General features: G+C 40.0%; 1 protein-coding gene across 3 annotated transcripts; it reads right to left on the reverse strand.

The window, feature by feature from the left end:
* Positions 1-204: 204 nt before the first annotated feature.
* On the reverse strand, positions 205-24,972 carry LOC125392666 (OX-2 membrane glycoprotein). Of its 3 annotated transcripts, none has more exons than XM_087900385.1 (6): positions 24,815-24,972; positions 18,330-18,411; positions 14,384-14,710; positions 12,157-12,429; positions 9,690-9,797; positions 205-1,524 (listed from the first exon to the last, which is right to left on the reverse strand). In XM_087900385.1, the coding sequence occupies exons 1-6, from the start codon at positions 24,824-24,826 to the stop codon at positions 1,517-1,519; spliced, it is 810 nt and encodes a 269-aa protein (XP_087756511.1). In that variant the 5' UTR covers positions 24,827-24,972; the 3' UTR covers positions 205-1,516. The 3 variants fall into 3 exon arrangements, with proteins under 3 accessions (XP_087756511.1, XP_087756510.1, XP_087756515.1); XM_087900384.1 differs by having other exon boundaries at positions 9,654-9,797; positions 24,815-24,971; XM_087900389.1 differs by lacking the exon at positions 18,330-18,411 and having other exon boundaries at positions 9,654-9,797; positions 24,815-24,971.
* Positions 24,973-25,580: the final 608 nt, after the last annotated feature.

Consider the following 25,580-nt stretch of genomic DNA (forward strand, 5'->3'; position numbering starts at 1 on the left):
ACCATCTAAGCTAGTCAGTGTGTGAAGTCTGCTATTTAAAAAGACAACCAAGAGCGCACACCTAAGAAACTCCATGACCTGTAGAATCGGGTCAAAAGACACCCAGCTACAGTAGCTCTCACTGAACCATATCAGAGACACCCAGTAAGAGTCTTGTGAGTAGGCAGATGGGTCCACTGAGGATTTCACATACAGAGAGAAAAATCCAAGTGTTATTCTTTATTTTTATATTTCTCAAGGGAATGCCACACATCAAGTATGCATTTAGTTGACACTTTTAATTGCTCAGTATTTTAATACAAATATAAGAAATAATATGAAATTAAATAACACATGAAAAGCATACCAAGTATATAAATATTCAGTTCAACAATGAAAACAACTTACACTTGAACTCCTAGGTCACTGGAAAGAGACAGACGAAGCAAATGATACAGAAAACAATTTCACTAGTCTTGTCAAAGGGTTGAGGATGGATGGTTCAGGATGCCTTTAGAATGAAGGGATTGTATTTCCAGAGTTGTCTTCTCTTTGTGAAAAGTCAAGTCACAGAAAAAGAAGCTAAGGGAGAGAGAGAGAGCATATACACCTGACTGCTGTACAGGGAATTGTTACGCATCTGTTTTCATAATCTATTATTATTACACTAGGTGGGATTTGGAATGGCCTAAAAGAGGGTGATAGTGTGGGCCAAATGGACAGGGAAAGCATGCTTTCGTAAAGATGTGAACTACTGGCTAAGACTAACAATATTGCCTACGTGCTATAAAAATAAGTTAAACGGACACATTACAGTTGCCAATGCTACTTCACACTAAATTCTGTCCTATTTTCATCATAGTTACCCTCATAGAAGCACGTGGAGAACAGCAGGGGGATCACGGAGTCTAGCAAGGCCAACACTTAGCAGAATCGTAGCAGGTAGTAGACTAGATACTCAAACAACAGGGAAACACACTTGTGGACCTAAGAACAAAAGCAGAGGTGGGACAGGAACAGAAAGGCAAAAGGCAGTCTCAGAAGTTCTTTGGACCCTTCCGCGTTATTTCTTCTCTTCACTTATTCCTTTGCTTATTTTTCATCTTTCTTTCTAGAATTCCATCGGGTTTCCGACTTACGTGGCAAATTATCTGGTCCCACTCCTTTCTATGTTGTATGAGGACGAGGAAGCTCTGTGAGGTAAATATACTACAAGGGTTTTTCCCCCCTCTGGTGGGAGCCCAAGTCAGCCTGAGAGCCAGCTTGGCACTTGTGATTCTAAGCTTGGTGCATTTCTAACAGCATGACACTGCAGTGCTCCACGAAATCAAGTCCTACAACAGACCTGAGGCACTTCCTCTTGGAATGCAAACACTGAGGACCCAGGATGACAGCCAAAAGTCAAATCCCTCACATGCTTGCTTCTGCGTCTTTTGCTCGTTTTAGGTCCCATGAAGAATGATCTTCTCCTCCTGCTTTCCTTTCACATCAGATTCAAGTAGACCAGGGAAAAACTTTCAGGGTTCTGTATAATTCTCTAGAGTTCTGGATAAAAGAAAGAGGAGTGTGTCAATGCTGGACATGTGTAGTTTCTCAACATACTTGAAGTAATTAACAAAAAAAAAGGATTAAGAAACAGAAATTTCTTAGTGTTAGTATTTTCTTTTCCTTCTCTTTCTTCCTTTTTTTCTCTTCCCCCTTTCTCTCTTTTTGATTTTCTTTCTTTCTTTCCTTCTTTCTTCCTCTCTTCCTTTTTTTTTTTTTTTGGTTGTTGTTTAAGATAAGAGTTTCACTCTGTAATCTAGGCTATCTTGGAACTCACAGACTCTTGTGAAGCCCAGAATGGCCTTAATCTAGCAACAAGCTCTCTACCTCTTTGGTCTCCCAAGTGCTGGGCTCACACACTGACTGGAAGCAGACACTTCTAATCCAGTAATGGAGTAGAGAGTCACCCAAGACTACAAAGAAAGGCACATGTTTAAGAATGCCAAAATGACCCGAGAGTGTCTCAATGAGACCCGCTGAGTTTCATTTTCCCCAGACTGTAACTTGCTTAAAATCAGGTTGGGAAGAGTCATTAAGTATACAGAAATATTTTCAACAGTTATTAATTCCTAGCACATAAAGTGGGAGGATATCAGCCTCCCCCACAAGGAATGTAGACAGTGAGATAATAGGCTTGAAATTTTTAACCTTGGTACCTCCTTCCCTCTCTCTGTACTCTTAGGTTATTTTACTGGGTCTTTCAAAATTCTGCACACTTTAGATGCCAATATTTTAATGCAAAACAGCATTAGCCATCAATGTTTTATGAAAGCATGACCTTCCCTCCTAACGTGACTGTGTATTTTTTAAAAAGTGAAATAATATAATATATAGAAAAGGCCAGTCATATATTGGATAATTGACTTTTTAATTATTGTACTTAGCAGACATGAACTTACCCTGTCAAATTATTATCATAGCATTTAGTCTCAACAACCACTTCTGCAGGTTAGTAAGAAGTAGTTTTTGAATGGGCAATCCCCCGCAGACCAAGCTTCATGTAGGACTGTTCTAAGGCCCTTAGGCTTTTCTCTCTTTGAGATTCCAAGTGTGTAAATCTTTTGCTTTTCCACAACAGGTTCATTCTCTGTTTCCAGGTCCTAGTGTGACCACCTCAGAGAGGCTGTCCTCAGATTATTCATCTCACATAAGTGGCTCCTGTTTCCCATTCGTTTTCCCCATTTATTGTATGCCATATACGGTTTCCTCACAAATCCATTTTCACTATTTCATCGTATCCTTATCCATTACTGCGTTTATGGTTTCTCTGTATGATATATATGTATATATGTGTGTGTGTGTGTGTTTGTGTACAAATACATATATGTGTACCTATGTATATGTATATATACGGATATATATATATACACACACAATATTAGCAAATAACCAGCCTACTTATCATCATGTCTCTCTTCCTTCCCCAAAACAACTCAGCTTAACCAAAATAATTCCATGTCTTCAAAATGAAACAAATTATGCTGTCAATATTTTCAATATGTATAGATTTTTGTCATATATCTATATCTATATATAGAGAGAGATATCTTCTATCCTTTCTCCCTCCTCATCTTATCTTCTGCCACACTATCCTAAACCTGCTGGTGGAATCAATACCATGTGTTCTCCCTTCCAATTACTCCCATCCCTGTGCTCAAATCAGTTTTTGAATTCTGATTCCACAAACCCAGCTTGCTGGAAACCCCATGTCTTTTTCTCTATCCACCTCCTCGAGCTTACCTCCTTTTCATCATTGGTGCAACTGATGAAAATACATATTGATAAAACTACAAAGGGCCACAGACTTAGTATCCACAGAAATCAGCATGTGCTGGAAGTTTACAATGATACAGAGATGTGAATGGTTCTTTAATGGTGTAGGACACTGATTAAATTGCTGGTAGCTTGAAATTTACCATGACCAAAACATTTTTACTAAATAGTTTGGCAAAAACAACTCTACCAATTGTCCCCTAAGCTAGTTAGTGCTGGCTTTTAGCATTTTTCTAATAGCACGCATTTCTTTTAAACTCTTCACAACATTCTTATTATTTTTTAGCTGGTAAATGTTCTCATTATAAAAAGGTTTAAAGTATAATAAAGTAGTTGTATTCCTTAGCTTGATTGACCCATTCCACAATTTGTACATACATTCAAAGCACAGTATTATACATTGTTTATACAATTTTATCAGTCTAAAAAGTAATATAAATAATGAAGTTGAAATCATTAGTGCACACATTTTTCAAAGATGAAAACCCAAGTGATATTTAGTTTAAAATAATCATCAAAGGACTTATGAAATTCAAGGTTAATCTTTTGTCTTTGTTGTATAAATATGAGGGAAAGTTGTATGTTTTGCAAACCAGGAACAACAGTCTTAGACTGGGAGCATTGACAGGTTACAGTGAGTTCTGTCTGGTTTGCTTATAAAAAAGAGAAATGGGCTGCTCTGTGGTGCTTTCTGATCTGGTAAAGCTTCCATAATATTCTATTGTGGGATAGAAGACTACACTGAAGTTGTGGAAGAAAATGATTCACCAAGAAGACATACTTCTACATGCTATATTGAGAGGTGTGTGTGTGTGTGTGTGTGTGTGTGTGTGTGTGTTTGTGTGTGTGTGTGGTATGGTGTGTACATTAAAGTATCACAAGTATGGTATTTATTAGTTCTAAGAACTTTTAAGAGTTATATTGTGTATGAGCTACTGATATCAATTTAGTCTCATTGGTAGGGATTTTAAGGACTGATAAAGAAAATACTCAGGTTCTTGAAATCTATACTGGCTTCATAATATTGTTCTCTCAATATTAGAGACTCAGAAATCTTCATATATTTCTCTTTAGATGGTCTTTGATTATATACACCAGGCTAACTTAAAATTGAGATTTGTTGTGTTAACTTCTCAGCAGTTGATATTACAAACATGTACTGTCACACCTAGTCAGAAACTTCCATCTTATTAAGTTACAATGATGGGAAAGACCAGTTTGGCCCTGTCTAATATCATTTTACCTTCTCTTACAGAAAATCCAAGTGGACTTACCTATGACTAAGCAATACTTGCTGCTTTGAGGATCATATGAGTTGAGAGAAGCAGGAAGTAGTTAGAATTGAGGTTCCAATGAAAAGAACTCGTGTTGGTAATGTTACAGTTAGTGATGATTAATAAATAACAGAAAGCAGAAGTTATAATTTTGAAAACATTGAAAACAAAGTTTCGTTTGGTTGGAAGTAAATGAAGCTTGAATGAGAAAGCCAAAGTGATGTGTTCAGAGGGTCTGACCATGTTTTTCATGTCCTTTGACATTGCCTGAATAAAGCTGAAGCTAAGGAATCACAGGTATTGGATGCTTGTACTTGGAAGCCAGATACCAGCTGTCTCTGTTTACTCCAGCCCGTCTTTGCATTTGTGGTACCATAAGAGGGGTGTTCTATACCATTCCCATCCTTAATACAGGAATGTGGGAAGGTATCTGTCACATGGATGATTAGGTTTTCCATGCAATTTAACTGCCGGCCCAGAAATACGTGTGTTTTTATGAGGGTAAGAGGGAAGGAGGAGAGCCAGAGAGACATTCAACTTGAGAATGACCTAAGTGATCATCACTAGCTCTGTAGATGTCAGGGGGTATAAGAGCAATGGATGAGGTCCGTCTGAGACACATGGATTAACACAGGAAATAGATTTTCTTCTAGAACCCCTGAAGACACCTTGACTCCTGTGTTGGACAATGAATTTTTATGGTGTAAGTTACAATGTTTTTGATAATTTGACAGAAAAACAACAGAAAAAAAAAACAGTATTTGTTTTCCTTGGTCACGTCATTTATACCTTTGTAATGTAACTCAATCTCTTCCAATTTGAATAACTGTCTTTTTTTGTATTTAGAAATTGTATTCCTCTGAAAATCTAAGACTTGTTTAATGAGCCAAGAAATATTACTTTGCAAATATACCTGCCTAGTGAAATTTATCTTGGGCTTAAACAAATATAACTCTTGGTCAAAATGAATTTCAAGAAATGAATTTGAATTCTTCAGACTTTTTTCTTTGGAACAGAGAACAGTTGATAATGAAGAACAGCAGGAGCTCCTTCCCAAGCAGGAGAGGGTCAGGAGAGAAGCATTCTAGTTCCACCCTGCTTATGAGAACTGCCCATAACTCGTGAGGAGGTTGGTTTCGCTCTCTGGGTTACCATTTCCTAATTGAAAAACTGAAATGTTTGGATAAATAAAATCAAAGAGATTTCTGCCTTTGATATTGTGGGGAGAGTTCGCGCTCGATGGCTTATGCTTATATTCCGTAAAACTGTCTGATCTATAACCTTGCAGACAGAACAAATCCTTTCATCTACTTTCAGAAAAGGGTCAGTGACATTGTAGGCTCATTGCTTATTTTGTCAAGTCATATAAATTGATCTGGTGTTCATTTAAAGGTTAAGGAAGATAAATTGGTCAAAAAAGTTGTGAGGGCATGAAAAGTAACCCTCAAAACATAAACAAAAAGGAAAAGAAGGTAGAATTTGAGGGATATTTTAAATTCAATCCTAAAATATCACTCAAAGACAACATTTTTTTTTCCTGACCCTGAAGTTCAGTTATCTGAGATGGAAAAAAAACCTCCCATGTCACCCCTTCACCCTAGGAAATTCCCAATTTAAAACAAAACAAATCAAAACAAAAATGACAGCTTTGTGCTTAATAGGTTGTACATAGCTTTCAGAAAACCAAGAAATGTAATTCTTTCTCGAAACACAGCTCACTTCTCTCACTTCCCGTGTTTTAGTGGCAATCTTATTTTCTGATGCCTTATATTGTTTAAGACTTGGCTGGCATTCATGGGGTACTGAGTTACAGTAATAGGAAGAGGATTGGGACAATACCTTTGAAAATTATTTGCAGATGATATGATAGTATACATAAGTGACCCCCAAAACTCTACCCGGCAACTCCTATAGCTGATAAACACCTTTAGTAATGTGTTGGGATACAAGATTAACTCAAAATATCAGTAGCTCTCCTATATACAAATAATAAATGGGATGAGAAAGAAATCAGAGAAATATCATCCTTCACAATAGTCACAAATACAAAATATCTTGGGGCTACTCTAACAAAACAAGTGAAAGACCTGTATCAGAAAATGAAAATCTCTCTCGTGCATGCTTTTGGATAGGTAAGCTCAAAATAATAAAAATGACAATCTTACCACAACCAATCTAAAGATCAATGCAATCCCCATCAAAATCCCAAAACTATTCTTCATAGACCTTGAAAGAACAATACTCAGCTTCATGTGGAATAACAAAAAAAAAACTCAGAATAGCTAAAAACCCTGTACAATGAAGGAACTTCCAGAAGCATCATCATCCTTGACTTCAAACTCCACTATAGAGCTATTGTGATAAAAAAAAAAAACCAGTTCAGTACTGACATAAAAACAGACACTTGGACCAATGGAATCGAATTGAAGACCCTGATACTAATTCACACACCTATGAACACCTGATTTTTGACAAAGACAAAATGGTACAATGGAAAAAGGAAAGCATCTTCAACAAATGATGCTGGTATAACTGAATGTCAACCTGTAGAAGATTGCAAATAGATCCTCATCTATTGCCATACACAAAATTCAAGTCAAATGGATCAAGGACCTCAACATAAATCCAGCTACATTTAACCTGAAAGAAGAGAAAGTAGGAAGTAGCCTTGAATGCGTTAGCACAGGAGATCACTTGCTAAATACGACACCAGTAGCACAGACTCTGAGAGCAACGACCAATAAGTGGAACCTCCTGAAACTTAAAAGCTTCTGTAAGGCAAAGGACATGGTAAATAAGACAAAATGACAGCCTACAGAATGGGAAAAGATCTTCACCAACCCCACATCAGAGATTTGATCTCCAGAGGTTTGATATATATATAAAACTCAAGAAACTAGAAAAAAAAAACACCAAATAACCCAATTAAAATTGGGGTACAGAATTAAACAGAGAATTTGCAGTAGAAGAATCTCAAATGATGAAAGGACATTTAAGTAATTGCTCAACATCCTTAATCATCAGGAAAAAGGAAATCAAATCAAATCTGAGATACCATCTTACACATGTCAGAATAACTAAGATAAAAAATACTGAGGACAGTTTATGTTGCAGAGGATGTGGAGTAAGGGGAACACTCCTCCATTGCAGATGGGAGTGCAAACTTGTACAGTCACTTTGGAGAATTTTATGGTGTTTTCTCAAAAAAATTGGAATTAATCTACCTCAAGACCAGCAATACCTCTCCAGGGCATATACCCAAAGGATACTCTATCATACCACAAGGACACTTGCTCAACAATGTTCATAGCACCATTATTCGTAATAGCCAGAACCTGAAAATATCCTAGATGCCCTTAAACTGAAGAATGGATAAAGAAAATGTGGTACATTTGCACAATGGAGTATTACTCAGAAAAAAAAAAAAAAAACCAACGACATCCTGAAATTTGCTGACAAATGGATGGAACTGGAAAAAATCATCCTGAGTGAGGTAATCCAGAGCCAGAAAGACAATAATGATATGTACTCACTCCTAAGTGAATATTAGACGTGAAGCTAAGGATAACCAGACCACAATCCATAGCTCCAAAGAAGCTAGATAACAAAGAAGACCCTAAGAGGGACACATAGGTTGCTCTGGGAAGGGGAATTAGATGAGATCTCTTAGGTAAACTAGGAGTGAGGGAGGTGGTGGTAAAGGGGAGAGAATTGGAGATGAGAATGTGAGAGAACGGTATGTTCAAGTGGGGAGAGGGTCAGAGTGGGAGAGCAATGAAAGAAAGATCTTGATAAAGCCACTATGGGGTTAGGGAGAAACCTGGAGATAGGGAAATTCCCAGGAATCTGCGAGGATGACCCCAGCTAAGACTCCTAGCAATAGTGGAAAGGGTGCCCGAATGGCTTTCTCTGTAATCAGATTGGTGACTATCCCAGCTATCACCATAGATCCTTTATCCAGTAACTGATGGAACCAGATCCAGAGATCCACAACTAAGCATTAGGCTGAGCTCCAGAAATCCAACTGACGAGAAGGAGGAGGAAATATATGAGCAAGGGAGTCAAGATCATGATGGAGAAATCTATGGAAACAACTGAACCAAGATAGTGGAAACTCAAGCACTCTAAACAATACCTGTGGAGCTTCCATGGGACTGAACTAGGCTCTCCATATGTAGGAGACAGTGGAGAAGCTTGAACTACCTGAGGCCCCTGGCAGTAGGACCAGGATCTTTCCCTGGTGTATGAGCTAGCTTGTTGGAGCCCATTCCCTATGGTGGGATGCCATGCTCATTCTTGATGCAGAGGGGAGGGACTTGGTCCTGCTCCAACTTAATGTGCCAGACTTTGAGGACTCCTCATGGAATCCCTTACCCACTGGGAGGAATGGATGGGGGGCGTGGTCTGGTGGTGAGGTGAGGGGAAAAAGAGGAGAAGTTGGGGGAAAACTGTGGTTGGAATGTAAAAGAAAATTTATTTATGCTAATTCCATATAGTCACTCACTTAATAAATGAATATTTATTGAGAAATAGATATCACATATATAGCTATTTATATATAATGCCATGGCAAATGTTATGAAAGAGAAATTCCCAACTTGGGAAGGCAGGCAGAATACTACAAAATACCAACTGTATGTGTGAATCACTTGTGTGTTGATAGTGTTTGGGGCATCCAAGAAGTGCTATTTATTGAGTGATTATATTGGGTTATTTCACAGTCTCTTAATTGGTCTGATGGCCTGTGGTTGCTATAAAATGAGAAAAATTTGTCCTTTTTAACTGGTGGAGATCCCTGTACGGGTACCAGATTTCTTTATTTGACATCACCAGATCCCACTGAGATCCAATCAATGTTTTCCTACAGACTTCCTAAGAACTGTAACTCTTAAGTTTGGGGATAAACTTTAAACTATCCTAGAAAATGAAAAGCAAAAATGTTCACTTGTGAGAAAGAAGTTTACAGTTTTTCTTAAACAGCATCAACCTTTATGTATTTTATGAACAATAAGCACGTAGTGCTGTTCCCCCTTATTTATATATTCAAACAACCTTAAGTTTTTATGAAAGAATGATATTTACCTTATTTCATCCTTTGCATCCCTTGTGACGACTCACCTCGCTCCTGATTTCGGTGACGTTTCCAGTATAATAAGATTGAGATCAAGACCAGAAGAATCACCAGAGAAACGATGCTTAGCAACAGTGGAACTGAAAACCAAAATCCTGCAGGGAGTGAGGGGAGAACGGGAAAGGGGACTCAGAAGAGGAGGCCACTGAGGCAGAAAGTGAAAAAAGCCACAAAGCCACAAGTACAATCACACTGAACTCACACCTAAAATTATCCTGAAGTACAGACCTAGTTATGGCTGTAGTCACAGCCTCATAGAATTTGTGAAACATTTAGATATTAGTGATAGCCAGCATATTTCACACAGTTACATATAATAAGCTCTTTGCCAATTCCACCTAACATAATCCATAAAGCATTCCCGAGGTTAAATGTTATTAATATCTACAGACTTCAAAACGATACCACCCCTAACCTGGGAGACTAACTGAGCTTAATACCAGGGTAGAAAATGTAAGAGCCAAGGCTTAGACAAATCATTTTGCCTCCAAAACTCATATTCTTTGCTATAGGTCACACTAAGGTGACAGGTTCATTAAAGAAATATTTAAATATATTAGGAGATATAAAGGGGGAAATTATGAATCCCATGATTCCAATCATTGGAAGCAATTCATTTATGTTTTATTGCATTTCTTCCAATCTATATCCTCATTACTAAATCTTTTTCCAGCAGAGCCCAATGGAGCAAAACACTGACTCCTTGGTGTTGATAACACAAAGGGAAAGGAAGCATCGAGCACCTTCTCTATAACAGATTTTTCAAACTCAAAGCCTTTGGGTTTGGCTCATTTCCTTGGTTTCTAGAGCTGCATACAGTGCTCTTGGCATCATCAGTAAATGTTCAGAGAATAAACAATACTGTACAAACAAGAGCAAACAGTTCATGTAAGTCAAACTCAAGAATTCTTGGAAAAGAGCTAATTTTCCCATTCAGGCTCTTGTTTCTCAAGACATTGCTCTTGGCCTTGTCTGATCCTGAAACTTTCTTCATGAATGTCCAAATGCAGTTCACAAGGCCCTTTGCCCAAAAGGTAGCTAAATACCCAAATTTGAACTAGCCTTGAGATTTTAGGGAGCCCAGATCCTGCTGTATGAGCCACTTCCCAGAGGCACTGCACAAGATGACATGGGCAGCTCTTCCAGGCTGCAGGCTGTAGTGATTGAAACATGTCCCTGCACAGTAGCCATCATTTTAGGATGCTTATCACCGTGTGTCAATTCCAGAGCTAAAACTTCAAAACTACAGAGAAAGCCATGCTTATTAAGCTCCCAACTCTGAAGCCAAGCCATCTGTAGTCACTTACACACAATCCTCACTCCTGGCATCCATGAGTTCCAGGAAGAATTTGGAAAGAATCGTCTGAGAGAATAGAAAACTATATGAAAGGTGAGCAATTTCTCTTGAAAGACTGATGACCCTTCAGATGGGGCCTTTCTCAGTGAAGATTATCCAAAGATTTCATCACAGACACGGGGTTTTCCAGGAAACCTTCCTAACTCTCCAGAATGATCTGAGGACCTGTATCCTTCACCTTAGGTACTTTCATGGTCTACCATGGCTGTCTTACCAGAGTATTGAACACACGGTTTTGTGATTGCCTAGAAAATAGTTCCACGTTGATGGTTATCAGCGATACATGTATAAATCAATACGCTGTTTCCCATCTTCCCTTGTTGGCAATTTTACTTTCTGAAACTTCAGTTAGCTGTTGGGTCATCCAAAATTATATATATACAATTATATATAATCACACATATATACATAATTAATGTGCATGATTATATATGTATGTTATATGTGTGTATATGTATGTATGTGTGTATATATGTGTACATATATATATGTATATATATATTCCCAGAAAGAAACAATTCACAAAGTTTAGCTCATATTCCGAGTAGTGTGACCACATCCCACATCATCTCATCCTACCCCACAAAGCACGTGGATTGCCCAGTGTATCCACACTGTGTTTGCTGTTTCTCTTAGTCATGGGGTAGATGTCTTGATTTTCAGATCAACTTCTTTTTCGATGTTTTGATTGTTTTTAAGGGATTCTGACTACAAATGTTTACTAAAGTAGATTCCTGTAACTGTATTTTCTTAATTGGTGTTTGTTGTTTAATCTTTTACCATGCCTAATTAGAGAGTCAGCTAATTATAGGTGTGTGTATGTGTGTGTGTGTGGGTGTGTGTGTATGTGTGTAAAATATATACTTCAATACTTTCTGCAGCTTCGTGCAATGACTGGAGGTCTTAGAATGCCACCTCTTCGGATGGGGAGACTACAAACAAACTTGCTTTATTTGCTCCTTCAACTCTTCCTACACTGGCCTCATTCTCTCTCAACTATGTCCTTTAGTGAGTAGTGCAAAGTCTCTGAAGACTATGACCCTCTTCCAGGTGCAGAAACAGGGAAGCACCAGTCTCCTTTGTCCGCCTTCTCTTACCTTTGTCCAGAGTCTGCTTGTAGTCAACCACAGTGCCCTGGTATAAAACCTGGCAGATCACTTCCTTCCCAACCTGATTCTTGGGGTCTTTGACCCGGAGAATGCTGGTGACAGACGTGGTCCCATTTGAATGGTAGTGACTCTCGGTACTATTCTCAATTCCTGTCCCAGTGCCCTTCCAGGCAATGACAGGGGCTGGGCGGGCAGTCGCAGAGCAAGTGATGTTTAGGTGGTCTTCAAAATAGTTGTAGTGAAGGAATACTATGGGCTGTACTGGGACAAAAGAAAAAACACATGGCCTGCCATCAGTTAAGCCCCTCACGTGGATCCTGCGTCTTCTCACAGTGGTGATGGAAGGAGCCTTACAGAAAGACAGTGGGAGCTAGACAGATAAGATGACAGCCCTTCTCCTGAATGAATCCCAGCTCTTCCAGTGGAGAGCAGCAGAGTCCAAACCTTTCATGAGAAAGACCATGTCCTGAGTTTGTCTCTAGTAAAGCTGACTGCTTAGAGAGAGAGCTGAAGACAGGAAATGATACTTTTCTCCTCTGCACAGTGTACGTCTGTTTCTATTGTGTGAGCAGTATCTTCTATTCAACGTTTCTCAGAAAGAATTTGACAACATCCCCTCATCAGCACCTCTGCATGTGTACTCTGTACCTATCACTAGTACCAGGCGTTGTTTAGAGAAATCGATGTTTTCTGCAAAAAGCTGAATGAGGCAGAGAAGGGAAGAATAAAAAGAAAGACTTGGTTGGAAGCCATACCTAAAATGCAGGCTAGAAACTTCAAGTTCCTAACTAGGAAAATCAGAGAGTGACTAATGGAAGGGCCCCAGGGATCACCTTATAGAGCAGGGAAAATCATTTACTTTTCCCACTAGCTTCAGCCTGTTCTTGTTGTCAATAGGCCTCCCAAGCTAACAACTTCATTCCTACTGGAATGTAAACCTTATTTCTGCCAGCCTCTATAAACAAATGCTTTTGTATTTGGCCTGAAAGCTCACAAGTTAATTAGAAGCCAATGGTAAATGGAAGCTTGTTTGTGCATCTAGGTTCAGGAGATAGGTAGATCCCAGTAGCTAGGGAAGTGGAACTGTAGAAGGGAGCCAAATTCCAAGCATCAGTAAGTGCTGGGAGAGATAAAAGTAAGGAAAAATGAATGTGATTTTTATGAATATGATGTAGAAAGGGTCCTTCATTGTGAGTGAGAACAGGATTCCCAGTTTGGGAGATAGAGAAAAAAATGAGGAGGAAAAACCCACTATAGAAGAAAGAAAAGGTACATAAAAAAGAAAATATGAGACGCAGAAAGGAGAGCAAAGAAGAGAAGAATGAGGGAGGGAGGAAAGGGGGTAGGGGGAGAATTAAGGAAGGGAATAAGAGAAACAGACAAAGATGTGAAAATCAAGAAGAAAGCCTAGTATACTATTGAGAGAGTCTGTCACAGATGAAGTAAGTAGAAGAATCCTGCATCCATCACATCTCCCATATTCTCTTACCTAGTGGACCCCCTCCTTTACATGGCCATGTCTCTTGACATTCTTAAAGCCTTGCTTCAATATGTATAATGACTCTGCCAGATTTTCTTCTCCCTCCTAAAACCACTACCTCATGTGTAATGTTACAAAGTTATCCTTAATACCATTTCCTAATGCGTCATCACAGCCCTGTGTCAACAACAGGGAAATAATATAACCATACTAAACCCTAGGGGATGTTTAAAGAATACTTTGTACCCTTTGGTATTACCAGTGGCGCCAGTTCATTATGAAAAGCCTATGCTGGCTGTGCCCTTGGTAATCTTGAAACAGATCCCTTGAAATAAAATAAGAAAGACAACATATTGGCTATAGGTTAGTCTGATCTGCCAGTCATAAGGTCCAGAAATTCAAGGGCTGTGGCGATAACATATTGCATATTTGCTGTCCAAACATCAAGTCAGAAATCAAACCACTATTGTGGAGAACTTGTTGCCCTCATCGTTATAAATTTTTGTGACATGAAGACCCCAGAGAGAAGACAGTTCTTGCCAAACAATTCAGTGCAGTGCCTAGAGCTCTCCAAACCCTGCAGTAGCAGTCACAACAGGCAAGAAAGGCTAAGTGCCTTCTAGTGAACCTGACCATGCTTACGACACAGAAAATCCAGGCACTACAACCACATTCCCATTGCTATTGGAAATAATATTTTTGAAAAGGAAAGAATGTATTCTCAAAGATTCTCACCATAGAGGGTGAGGCAGGCTGTCCCTGAGATCTTCCCAGAAACAAAAGTATTGAAGAGACACATGTAGCAGCCCTCATCTTCCAGGGTTGTGTTCCAGAAGGTGATGCTTGTATTCCAGAGTCCCAGCTCAGTGATGTTTACCCTGTCTCTATATGCAGGCTGGACTACAACTCCATGGGCTTTGCTGTAAGTGACCATGTTTTCTGGGCTTACAGCTTTCTTTTTCTGCCATGTCACAATCAAGGGTTCCTGGGATAGCTTCAGAGAACATCTTAAGGATGCAGGTGTGTGCAGCAGCTTTCTCACGTCCTGCGTCACCACTTCCACTACAAACAAACAAAAAAAATTTCTATTTTTAGAACCTCATTACATATATACTTACACACATACATTCACACACATGGACTTCTGGTAACAAATAAAATAGATTGTAGGATGAAACTCAACTATAGAAATAAATGAAAAAGGCAAAGACAAAAACAAAATTTATGTACATGCCTATATGTTAGTGGAAAAATGTGTTTGTTTGATTTTAAAAGCAGAGGCAGAATATAATAACAAGAAAAATGCTTAGTAACCAGAAACCATGAAGAATCCCTGTGAGTTTGAAAATAAGTAGAATCACTGAGCAGAAAAATGCCAGGTGAAATAAGATCATTAGGTGAATTCATGTGCATACACACACACACACACACACACACACACACACACACACACACACACACTGCAGAGGAAGCGCCACAGAGGAGGAAAGCATCACAGACAAACCACAGATGACACATGCTCTGGAAAGCAAGACTGAGCATAAACCCACAAAAAGAGTGATGTACAGGATGATGCACTGGGAGGCTTGATGTACCCAACAGGATTAAGAGGTTTTGACACCAACTGATAATCTTCATATTCTCTATTTTCATTGGATGTTATAGTAATTATTTCTTCTCTACAATGCTGGCCTTTTATACACAACAAATAACAATGTATTAGTATCCACATAGTAAATAACCAATAGCAAATTACTGAACATTTGAGAAAGGGAATATAATAAAAGAGGAGTAATAAATGCTATGCCCAAGAACTCACAACAAATGGATTCAGGCATTAAATCCATTAGCATTTTGACATGAATATGGGTGAGTTAAAAAAATCAACATTGTAAATTAAAGATCTATGTGGGACAATGGTCTTGTACCCTGTAAAGATTTGTCAGTTGTAATGGATTAATAAAATGATAATTGGCCAGTAGCCAGGCAGGACGTATAGGCAGGATGACCAGAACAGGAGAATTCTGGGAAGAGAAAGGGCTCAGTCTGTAGTTGTCACCTAGATACAGAGAAAGCAAGATGAGAATGCCTCACAGATAAGAGGTACCAAGCCATGTGGCTAACACAGACAAGAATTATGGGTTAATTTAAGATGTAAGAGCTAGTTCATAAGAAGACTGAGGCTATTAAGGTCAACCAGTTTATAATTAAAGTAGGCCTCTGTGTGTTTCTATGGGACTGGATAGCTGGTGGACCAGGCAGGACAGAAAACTGTCAACAAATGATGCCCACCTGTAACCAGAGACTGTTTTTATGTTTCTAGGCCACCCAGACTCAAATATTTACACAGAAACTATATCAATTGCAATACTGCTTGGTCTATTAGCTCAGGCTTATTATTACCTAACTCTTATATCTTAAATTAACCCATTTCTATTAATCTGTGTATTGGCACAAGACTGTGGCTTACTGATAAGGATCTGGCATATGTCTCCTTCAGCAGCTACATGGCATCTCTTTGACTATGCCTACTCTCTCTATATCCCTTCCAGCCTTCATATTCTACCCTGCCACAGGCCAAAGTAATTTTATTAATTAACCAATAAAAGCAACATATTTACAGAAGGACATCCTGCATCAGATCTACAGAACAAGAAATTAAAAAATCTTAATACTGATCAACTTAGCAGATAGCTACCACTGAGTGAAGAGTTAGCAGACCAGAAGGCCAGGCTATGGCACTCCCCCAGAATGTCACACATAGGGATATTTATAAGCAAAGAAGTAAAGTAAAACTCAAAAAACTAGACTTCTGCATTCTAACATTTACCCAGTAGGACTTTTCATATGTAAAATGAAAAAATTATAAAATGATGAAGGGAGCAATCCAACATCAGACAACATATTATGAATAAAATCTCATGTGCCTGAAAACCTAACTCTGAGATATATAAAGCAATTACAATAGCAACTTATAAATCCAGTCATAATATTAGAGATTCCTATATATCTCTCAGAATCCTCAAACCCACAATTTTAAATCATTAAGGCAAAAATTCAAGAATAATATAGAAAATATAAACATGTTTATATGTGGGTTTATATTTAATTTGAATATACTAGATCTATATATCATCATATATTTTTATATTTATGGAAATATATTACTCAGATATGTACACTACTAAGTGAGAAAATGTATGATCTTTTCAAAGCACACATAAAATATTTCCCCAAATCAAATTTGAAATTGGCCTTAAAAATTTACTCTTTCTGAACGCTATTAACACTACAATAAACCAGAAATTTCCCCAATCCTTCTCAACTAGACTCACAAATTATCATAATCAAATGGTAACCAGAACATAATGCACTTAGTGTCTGTAAAACTTGATAAAATATTTACCTAATGGAAGGTTTAATACTAACTACATTTACTGGGAACCAAAGAGACTGAACATGAACAGATGCCTACTTCCAATCCTCCTCCTTCCTACATCAAACAACAGAAGGGAATTAAATAATAAAATGGTAGACAATGTATAGACTTGCACAAAACACTAAAATTTGTTCTCTGCGGATAATCAAACAGAAGAAATACTAACAAGTATGGCCAGGAAATAGAACCTGTACAAACATTCCCTAGAAAACAGAAAACAAATGAGGGAACAGCACCGGGTATCCCTTCAACCACTAAGTATTGCGTAGCTGGTAATGTAATGATGGGAACTCCTTAAAGACGAGGAAGTTCTGGTATGCAGAACCCATTGCTGAGATTGAGGTTGCCTGAAAACTTTTGGAGATTTTACAGAATATATTTGGGGGAAAAAAGTGTTACTTTTACAATGCAGGATGGAAAGTGAATCGAAACTAGAGTTGAACATATGGGTAAGCCTATGTTTGACTCTAGAGGATCTTCCTTAGTGGAAAACTTGGCAGTTATTTGGTGCTAGTGTGGAATCCTTTTCGATTCTGCTACTGGGTCAGTAAATCCTGTAATGGACATAGTGTATTGGGGTTGTGGGTGGGTGTAGAGCCTGCCAGTGCTACACAGGCAGTGCCTTCTCCAGAGACTAATGATGAATGACATCACACCAAAAGTGATTAGAAACAACAACAAAACCAGCATGAACTGAGTGGTGACCTCCCTTAAACAACAAGAAAAATTAGGAAAGTGGGAGAAGGTGGTCCAAGCATGGTTTTTGAACAGGAGATAAGGTAAGCTTAAACACCTCTGAGAGTCAGTGTTTTTCTAAAATATCCTTTCTGTAAAAACTGGATAAACTCAATTTTAAGGCTTGCCTTCCAGGAAGAAGATGCCTATCTATTCCTTCACTCCAAATATTCCCAGGTCCATAAAGTCAAGTTCAGGCAATTGTTTTTCAACGTTCTCTCTCCACCCAGTTCTGTGGGTGGAACACTGACGTCATATTTCATTTGGGAGAGGATGTTTTTCTTAAATTTAGTTCATCTACAGGCAGGCATAGCCTCAGAATGCCAAACTGTCCCGCTACTTTGAAAACAAAAGCGTAGAAAGTGGGCAGAAGCACTCTCACTACCCCGAGATGGATGGACGGCATGCTCTAGTAATTCATGCAGATGAGTGGGCTAGCCTAGCACACACAGGAGTGGCCAGCCTCCACTCCAGAAGGTCTCTGGGTGAAGAACTGAGCATCTTTACCTTGAGCTGTGCCCAGCGCTACCGCTGCCATGCCCCAAATCAGGCTGTAGGTGGAGAGATGACAGAAAGGTCTCCTGAATACCTGAAGACAGAAAGCAAATGATAGAAACAGAATTCCGTTTGGATGGAGCCAGGGAAACGTCCTTGAAGCACCTACTTAGGAAATGCTGGAGTCCAAGTGTTTACTCACAGAAACCCAAGGCTATAAAAGGACTAAATAACAGAGGACTCAGGATGTGGGGAGGGAAATGCTACAGTGTGGCTCTTTCCTGGCCCTGGCAGTATGAACCTTGCTTTAAAGCTACCATTGTCCAGAGCAAAGTCTTGAATACATAGCTTCTTTGGGTCAAGCTGCCTTAAGTTGACAGATGTCAGACAGGTTACCCTTCCCAAATAATCAGCCACTGCTAATATTAAGGACAAAACACACAAGGAGAACACTTTTCAGAAACCTGTGACTTCTTTGGGCTTTATTGAGGCAGACTCCTGAAAATGCAGCCAAGGTTACAAATACTTGGAAGCCAGTACCAATGCTTTTTTATTGCTTCATTCTTTATTTGCCCAGGAATCCTCTGCCCTGAAAGATACCCCAGCACGATTTAAGCGAATGTTATTCTGGGCATTGCCTTGCTAGAGACAGAGTGTTCAGATCAGCTTTTTGGTTGCCTTAGAATTGTTTCATTGGATCCAAAGTATGCTTATTATAAAGGACACAAGCAGATGGATCCGTTCCAACATTTCTATGTTGTTAATTAATTCACTATGAGTGTGTGTGTGTCCATGGTGTGGAATGGGGGGTTGCATGTTATCCCAAATGTGTGGATGTCAGAGGACAACTACACGGATTTGGCTCTCCTTTTATCTTTATGTGAGTCTCAGGGTGTTTCAGTGTGCTGAGGCACTTGCTGTACAAGCTGGTCACCTGTCCTGTGTAGCAAGTGCCTCAACACACTGAGCCATTTTCATGACCACAATTCTATAATTTTTATATCAAAAGACATGCCAATTTTATCTATCATTTTCATGAACTGAATTTCATTTTTATTTCCCGTTACCATTCCAACTGGAGGTAGAAACTTGATTTCAACCAATGTTGTGTCTTCTCTGACCATTCAGCCTCCAACCACCCCAGCGCTCTCTACAGGTCCCCATCTCCGGCATTGCATTTGCGTTACCGGAACTTATGGGAGCCTACAGCACACCACGCTACAGCATGGGACTACCAGGCTTCCCATACAGCCATCTCTCTCCCTTGTGCTTCCCTCAACCACCAGCCATTATTTGAACAATTCCCACTTCAAAGGCAAACAGCAGTTCTCTTGTGCTCTTGTGGACTATCCCAGGTTCTCTTTACGCTGAACAAAGAAATTCATGAATGCCCTCTCTAAGTGCCTGTGTGCCTGTGACATTTTGCTATACCGCGCCCTTCCTTCTTCTAGACCCCAAGACCCCTGTGCAAAGTTCTATTTTTTTTTTATTTCCAACTGCTGCTATTAGATATAATGCTCCTTTATGCATTCAGGCTGGTGTCCGGCCATAGACACTAGTCAGCCCTTCCCTTCTCCCAGACTGAAAAACACTTATCTCCCTGGGGTCAGAAAAGCTGGTTCTTTCTCCACCCTGGAATTCCGCAAGTCTTTGTGGGATGAACTTTCTCCTCCTGTGTCAGCCTGTGTGGTTTTAAAGCTTGAATGTCTCAGGCCATTGTCATTGCAAAACTTCGTTTTCTGAAACTTCTCTACCCTTTTGTGATAACATTCTTCCTCTATGGTAGTAGATAGATGACTGTCAGGTTTGAAAGACCAGGGGACAAGAATAAACGACAACAGACACATGGAAGGAAAAAATGTATCGAAATATTTATTTCAGCTTTTAGCTTGCATTAGGTGACTAAACTACTAATGATCCTAAAACTAACATTTATTGAACACATTATGTACTTGGCACCGTTCTTAACACTTCAGATCAACGACTTCACCCAACACTTCAAGAACCTATAAAGAAGATACTGTTGAGACCAAGCTTACACAATGAATAATGTGAAGGAGATATTAAGTGGCTTTTCTCAGGTAGCATAGCTAGGAAGTGGTAGAGACAAGACCCAAGCCCAGGCATGGGCTACACAGTTCACAACCATAAAGGCCACCACACAGCCTGCCCTGTACTCAAAGCATTGTTCTTTTTAAAAATTAGGCTCAAACATAAAATTATTTTGTACCATCTGTCTCAAAACCATGGTTGTGAGGATTATCGAGCTCTTGCTGATTTGTCTGGACAAGATGATCATGTTTAATGATGTTTCCAGAGTCAAACAATCAGACAGCCATTATGAAACTGGCTATAAGTTCCTACCTGATGTCTCATGGTGCCCATACAATTGCTAATACTGGGAGCTCAGCGCCTACATGTATGCTCTCAGACCTCATATTGCTGTGTCTCCTCCTTGCATAGCAAACTCTGCCATGCCTACCTTTCAGTCCCTTTAAATAGCCAAGCTTCTTGTACTGGAGTTCCTTTGCATCTTCCTTCTACCTAAAATATTCCCAATTGAAAAAATATATAGGTAGGTAGGTATCTATCTATCTATCTATCTATCTATCTATCTATCTATCTATCTATCTATCTATCTATCTATCATCTCCCTAGAATAAATTTGTCCACATATTTTCATTGCCTGTCTAGCAATTCCCTTCACCCTCCCCAAAACTGTCAATCTCTTCCTTCTTCTTCGTAAATGGAAAAATCTAATACTGCAGTGTTACTGAACAATTTTGAAAATACTACTCCCAGAAAACATTGGGTTCCTGGAGTTGGGGCATATATTCTGTATATAGGGTCAGTCTGTCATTTGACTCTGTTTTGTCCCCCTTGACCCTCAAGAATGCCAACATTCACCAAATCCAGTTGCTTAAACAGGATATTTTGACCATATTATTCTTTTGAATATGATATTTTGACCATATTATATGCATTGCTATAACAAACCCAGAGTGCACATCCCGTTCTGAATATGTATGCTATTAGCTCTTGCTTAGCCACAGTCTCTGCTACCATGGTAAATTGAAGCGTATTTCTAACCGTTGAACCATAACCACTTAAATATTCTTGGTTTCGGGTCAGGGTGACTGTGAAAGCATGATTTATGTGACTCGCTTCATTCTCAAGGTGTGCCTGAACTAAGTCCTGCTTTTGCCACCCCTCCACAGTGGGGCATTCTCGTTGCCCTAAAACATCTTTGACTTATGATACCTGCTTTCCTGTGGACTTAGGGTTAGATAGTAGAGTGGTGTATTTTAAAAAAATGACTCTTGGGGGGGGGAGGTTGAGATAGAATACCACGTAGCTTAGGCTTGTCTTGAATTTGCTGTGTAGCCAAGGATAACCTTCAACTGCTAATCCTCCTGTCTCAGCCTTCTGAGTGCTGGAATTACTGATATATGCTGCCACACCCAGACCTAGGAAACAGGTGTTTGAAGGTCTGGAAATAATTTCAGTCTGCTACAAGGGTTTCTACTCCTTTCCCTGCCCAGTGGGAGCACCCCAATTTTAATGTCCTCTTCCTTTCCATTGTATGGAATTGTTTTGGTTCATGGATGCCTTCTTACAAAAGAGCTATGACCTAAAACTTAGTGGGTTAATGGAGAAAGTGTTACTGGGAGAAGTAACACACACATCTCATTGCCATAAACATTAATCTCATTATGAAAAATTAACTGGTAAAGATCAACACTGTCTTCCTTGGAGTTTAGGCAGCAAAACAGCCTAGTTGTCCTTGACAGGGTCTGTGGAAAACGAACAAAGTATGTCTGGCTTTCGTGAGACCAACTGTACCCTGTAGGTAGTTGCGGGGGGCATGGGTGAGGGATAGGAGGAGGAAGAGAGAAAGAAAACTGGCATTACAGTCAGGGAGAAGACTTGGCTCTGCCTGCACCCACTGAAAGTGCCATAGATCCTGAACCTCTATCACAGACCTTGTCCTGCTCTTCCTGGAGCTCTTTCAGGATGAATGGCCTGAAAGAGATGAGGTCTCACCCCTGTGGTCATCTCCAATGCCACCACATACCTGAGTGCTTTACTGTCTTCACCCAGGGAGCCCTAGTCTCTTAGACTTTCTGCCTGGAACCCACAAAGAGCCATAAAGGTGTATGCACCAATATCCATCTATACAGTAAAGTTGGGTTTCCTAACATTCTTAAGGCTGCAGGAAGTTAAAAATCCCATCATCTGAGTGATAATTAATATTTGCAAATTCTCATTTGCATGGACAATTTGTTTGGGGATATTCTAGTGTATCATGAATATGCCATGCCTACCTGTGACATCTCTTGACTTCGTTGTTCTAAGGTTCACAAACAAAGTCACTACCCTTTAGGAAGTTAAAAGTAGCAAGCTTCTTAAAAGAATGCAGCCTCCACAGTACTTGCTCTGCCTCCCCCCTTTTATGCTCATAGGCACCACCTTCAAAGGAACTTCAACTCTGAAGTGCCCTAGGGACTTCCAATTTTTTCCTTTCCTTTCTTATTCTTTTCTATCATTTCTTATTTTATTGGAAAGCTAGAAAAATCCAGAAAATGTATCCTCTGGGTCTGCAGCCAAGGGATCAATACATTTTACTTTATCTTAAGGAAATCCCAGGGACAGACTATGGTGTGCTAGCTCCACAGTATTGCTTTTTCTCTTTTTTCATTTACATATTATGTCTTTCTCTCACAATGAAACCAAAGCCCTAGCAAAAGCTGTAATAAGAAAATTATTATCTTATTTAATTATTATAAGATAAAATTATTATCTGGCTTCCGTAATGAAAATAAACTGTGTTTTAGGGCGAGAGAAAAAACAGATGCACATATAAGACTGAGGAGTGGGAAATGGGGCCTGGGGATGGTGAAAAACAAAACCACAGAGACTGGGGAGCAAGCAGCCAAGCGTGAGGCTTCACTGTTAAAAATTCACGCAGTATTTCTTTATATTCTCTTCTGGTTCGTGCAGAATAATGGCAGCCTGTTTACCAGGAAGGGGAGGGAATTGTTAACCAGGGCAGACCCAGGCCCAAAGTGGATCCCAAATGCATTAGGTAAGATACATTATTTAACCCCCCCTGGAGCCTGGAGAAGATGACAGTACACTCTCAGGGTTAAATGAAGCACAGGTGACAACCTGAAAATCCTAATGCTTCAATATCTGAAGCTTCTGAGTACTGACAGGATATTACCATAGAAAATTCCACACCTGCCATCATGTGATGGCCATAGTCACCGAAAGGAACTGCATAACCATGCCATTATCTGAGGGTCTGCACAGAAGATCTACATGAAACTGGAATGAATTTCCTGCTTAGTCTTGGGCCCCACTCCCAAGAGATCTCATTGTGCATATGCAAATGTTCAAAAATCTAAAATAGCATTCTGATGATAAAAATCCTAGGATCCTGTCTGCTGCAAAAACTGCAGTCATATCACAGGGGTAAGGTAACAATTCCATGGTTAAAACACCAGCACAGTGTCCAGAATTTATCAGATACTAAAAAATGAACCAATCAAGAATTGACTAGAGAACCCAATCATATAGACAAAGAAATCCTCCAGTAATTTCACCAAGAAGGTAGATGTTCATTACAGCCTGGGTCTTATCTGACAGCTACGCACCTACTAGGTATACAGATCTCATTTCCCCATTCTTTCTACGTCTTAATTTTTATCTTCATTGCAGCCACAAGGACTTGGAAGAAATGAGCCTCCCCCACACCCGCCCGTTTATTTGTAAAACAGAAAAGCAATTCCTTGTTCAAAGAGCATCTGCTGGGCAGGAGACACCAGCTCACACATCACCATTCTCCTTTGTTAAGAAAGGTAAAGCAAAATCTGGCCTGTGGTCTTGTCAGTTCTATGAAAACAGTCCCTTGGGTTTTAATTGCATTTAGATTTTCACCCAATTCCACCAGTTTCGTGTGTATAAAGAATAGGGCGTATGACCACCCATCCTTTTAAAAATTTCTATGTTGTAAACAGTACTGAAGACTCAAAATGTCGGTCCCCTCTAAATATCCTGGCTTTTAACACGACCACGGAGCAGACAATCCTTTCTGAAGGTTGCTGCAGCACTATTGGATGATGTTTCATGGCTTCCCTGGCAAGGGCCAAGAATGCACCAAGCAGCAATATCACTGGGCTGTACTCTGAGGCAGATTGAGGACCAACACAGGGGTTACCCAGCACTACCCTTCCCCTTCTGGGAACCACAGAGCACTAGCCATGTTTTCCTCGCAGTGGAATCTGCAGCCAGGAGCAAAGCCGCCCACCCCGTGGGACCCGCGATCCTGGGATTTCTCCTGGCCCACGTTCACTTAGGCAGTCCCAAGTCCTGAAGATCCTTTCTCCAAGGAACAGATTCCCGTGCCTCCCTTGCTGGCTGACTCGGCGGGCTCCCAGGAGCCACAGGCTTTGAAAAGCTCATTCCGCCCTCCTTTGATCCCAAACTCCACTCACCGGACTGTCCATCGTTGCTCTGGGCCGCAGCTAGACACCAGCTTCTTGGGGGTCCTAGCTCCTCCACTGTGGAGGGTATCGTAGCAACACCTATCAGCAGTGGTATTCAGCAATCCGACTTGAAGCCCCCTGCTGCGCCTCAGCCTCTACGCAGACGTGGACACGCCCTCCCTCCCACCCCTTGTCCCCACCCCTGCCACGGACCCAGGTCTTGCCCTCGCTTCTGCTAGAATAAGTGAGCAAATGTAAAAGAATCATTCTATAGATTTTGTTTATTTGCTCGTTTTAGATGTATTTATCTTTTCTCCTACGCGAATGAATGTTTTGTGTCCGTGCGTCTGCTCATCCTTCCTCTCTGCTGCAGTAGAGGGCGCCAGATTACAGTCCATCGTACAGCTGGAAGGTGGTCCTCGACAGCAAAAGAGAAAACTTGGGAGAGGCTAGCAATGGCCTGGAGGGGTGAGGAAATTCATACAGATACTCTGGAGAAGAAGACAGCTTTATTTTACACTTTGGTGTATTAAAGGCCTGTGTGTGTGTGTGTGTGTGTGTGTGTGTGTGTGTGTGTGTGTGTGTTAGTTACCAGGTGTGACACCAGAGCTTTAGAGGTGACTAGGGCTCAGAACTCACTTCCGCAAAAGTGCACCTGAAGGCACTGTTCCTTCTTTTTATCAGATTGCCCTGCTGTGGGAGAGGGTTGGAGAGGGAAGAGAAAAGGTAGTCCAACTGAGTCACGGGTTACCTTGAATTTACATTTGTCCTTGAT

This window comes from Myodes glareolus, chromosome 2 (assembly GCF_982192425.1).
Source record: "Myodes glareolus chromosome 2, mMyoGla1.1, whole genome shotgun sequence".
Lineage (NCBI taxonomy): Eukaryota > Metazoa > Chordata > Mammalia > Rodentia > Cricetidae > Myodes > Myodes glareolus.

Excerpts from the sequence above, each read along its gene's own strand:
- LOC125392666 (XM_087900384.1), bottom strand. Across the intron at positions 12,430-14,383 it reads AGCCTGCCTCACCCTCTATG|TACAGCCCATAGTATTCCTT; the intron begins GTGAGAATCTTT and ends CTTTTGTCCCAG. Across the intron at positions 9,798-12,156 it reads CAAGCAGACTCTGGACAAAG|GATTTTGGTTTTCAGTTCCA; the intron begins GTAAGAGAAGGC and ends CACTCCCTGCAG.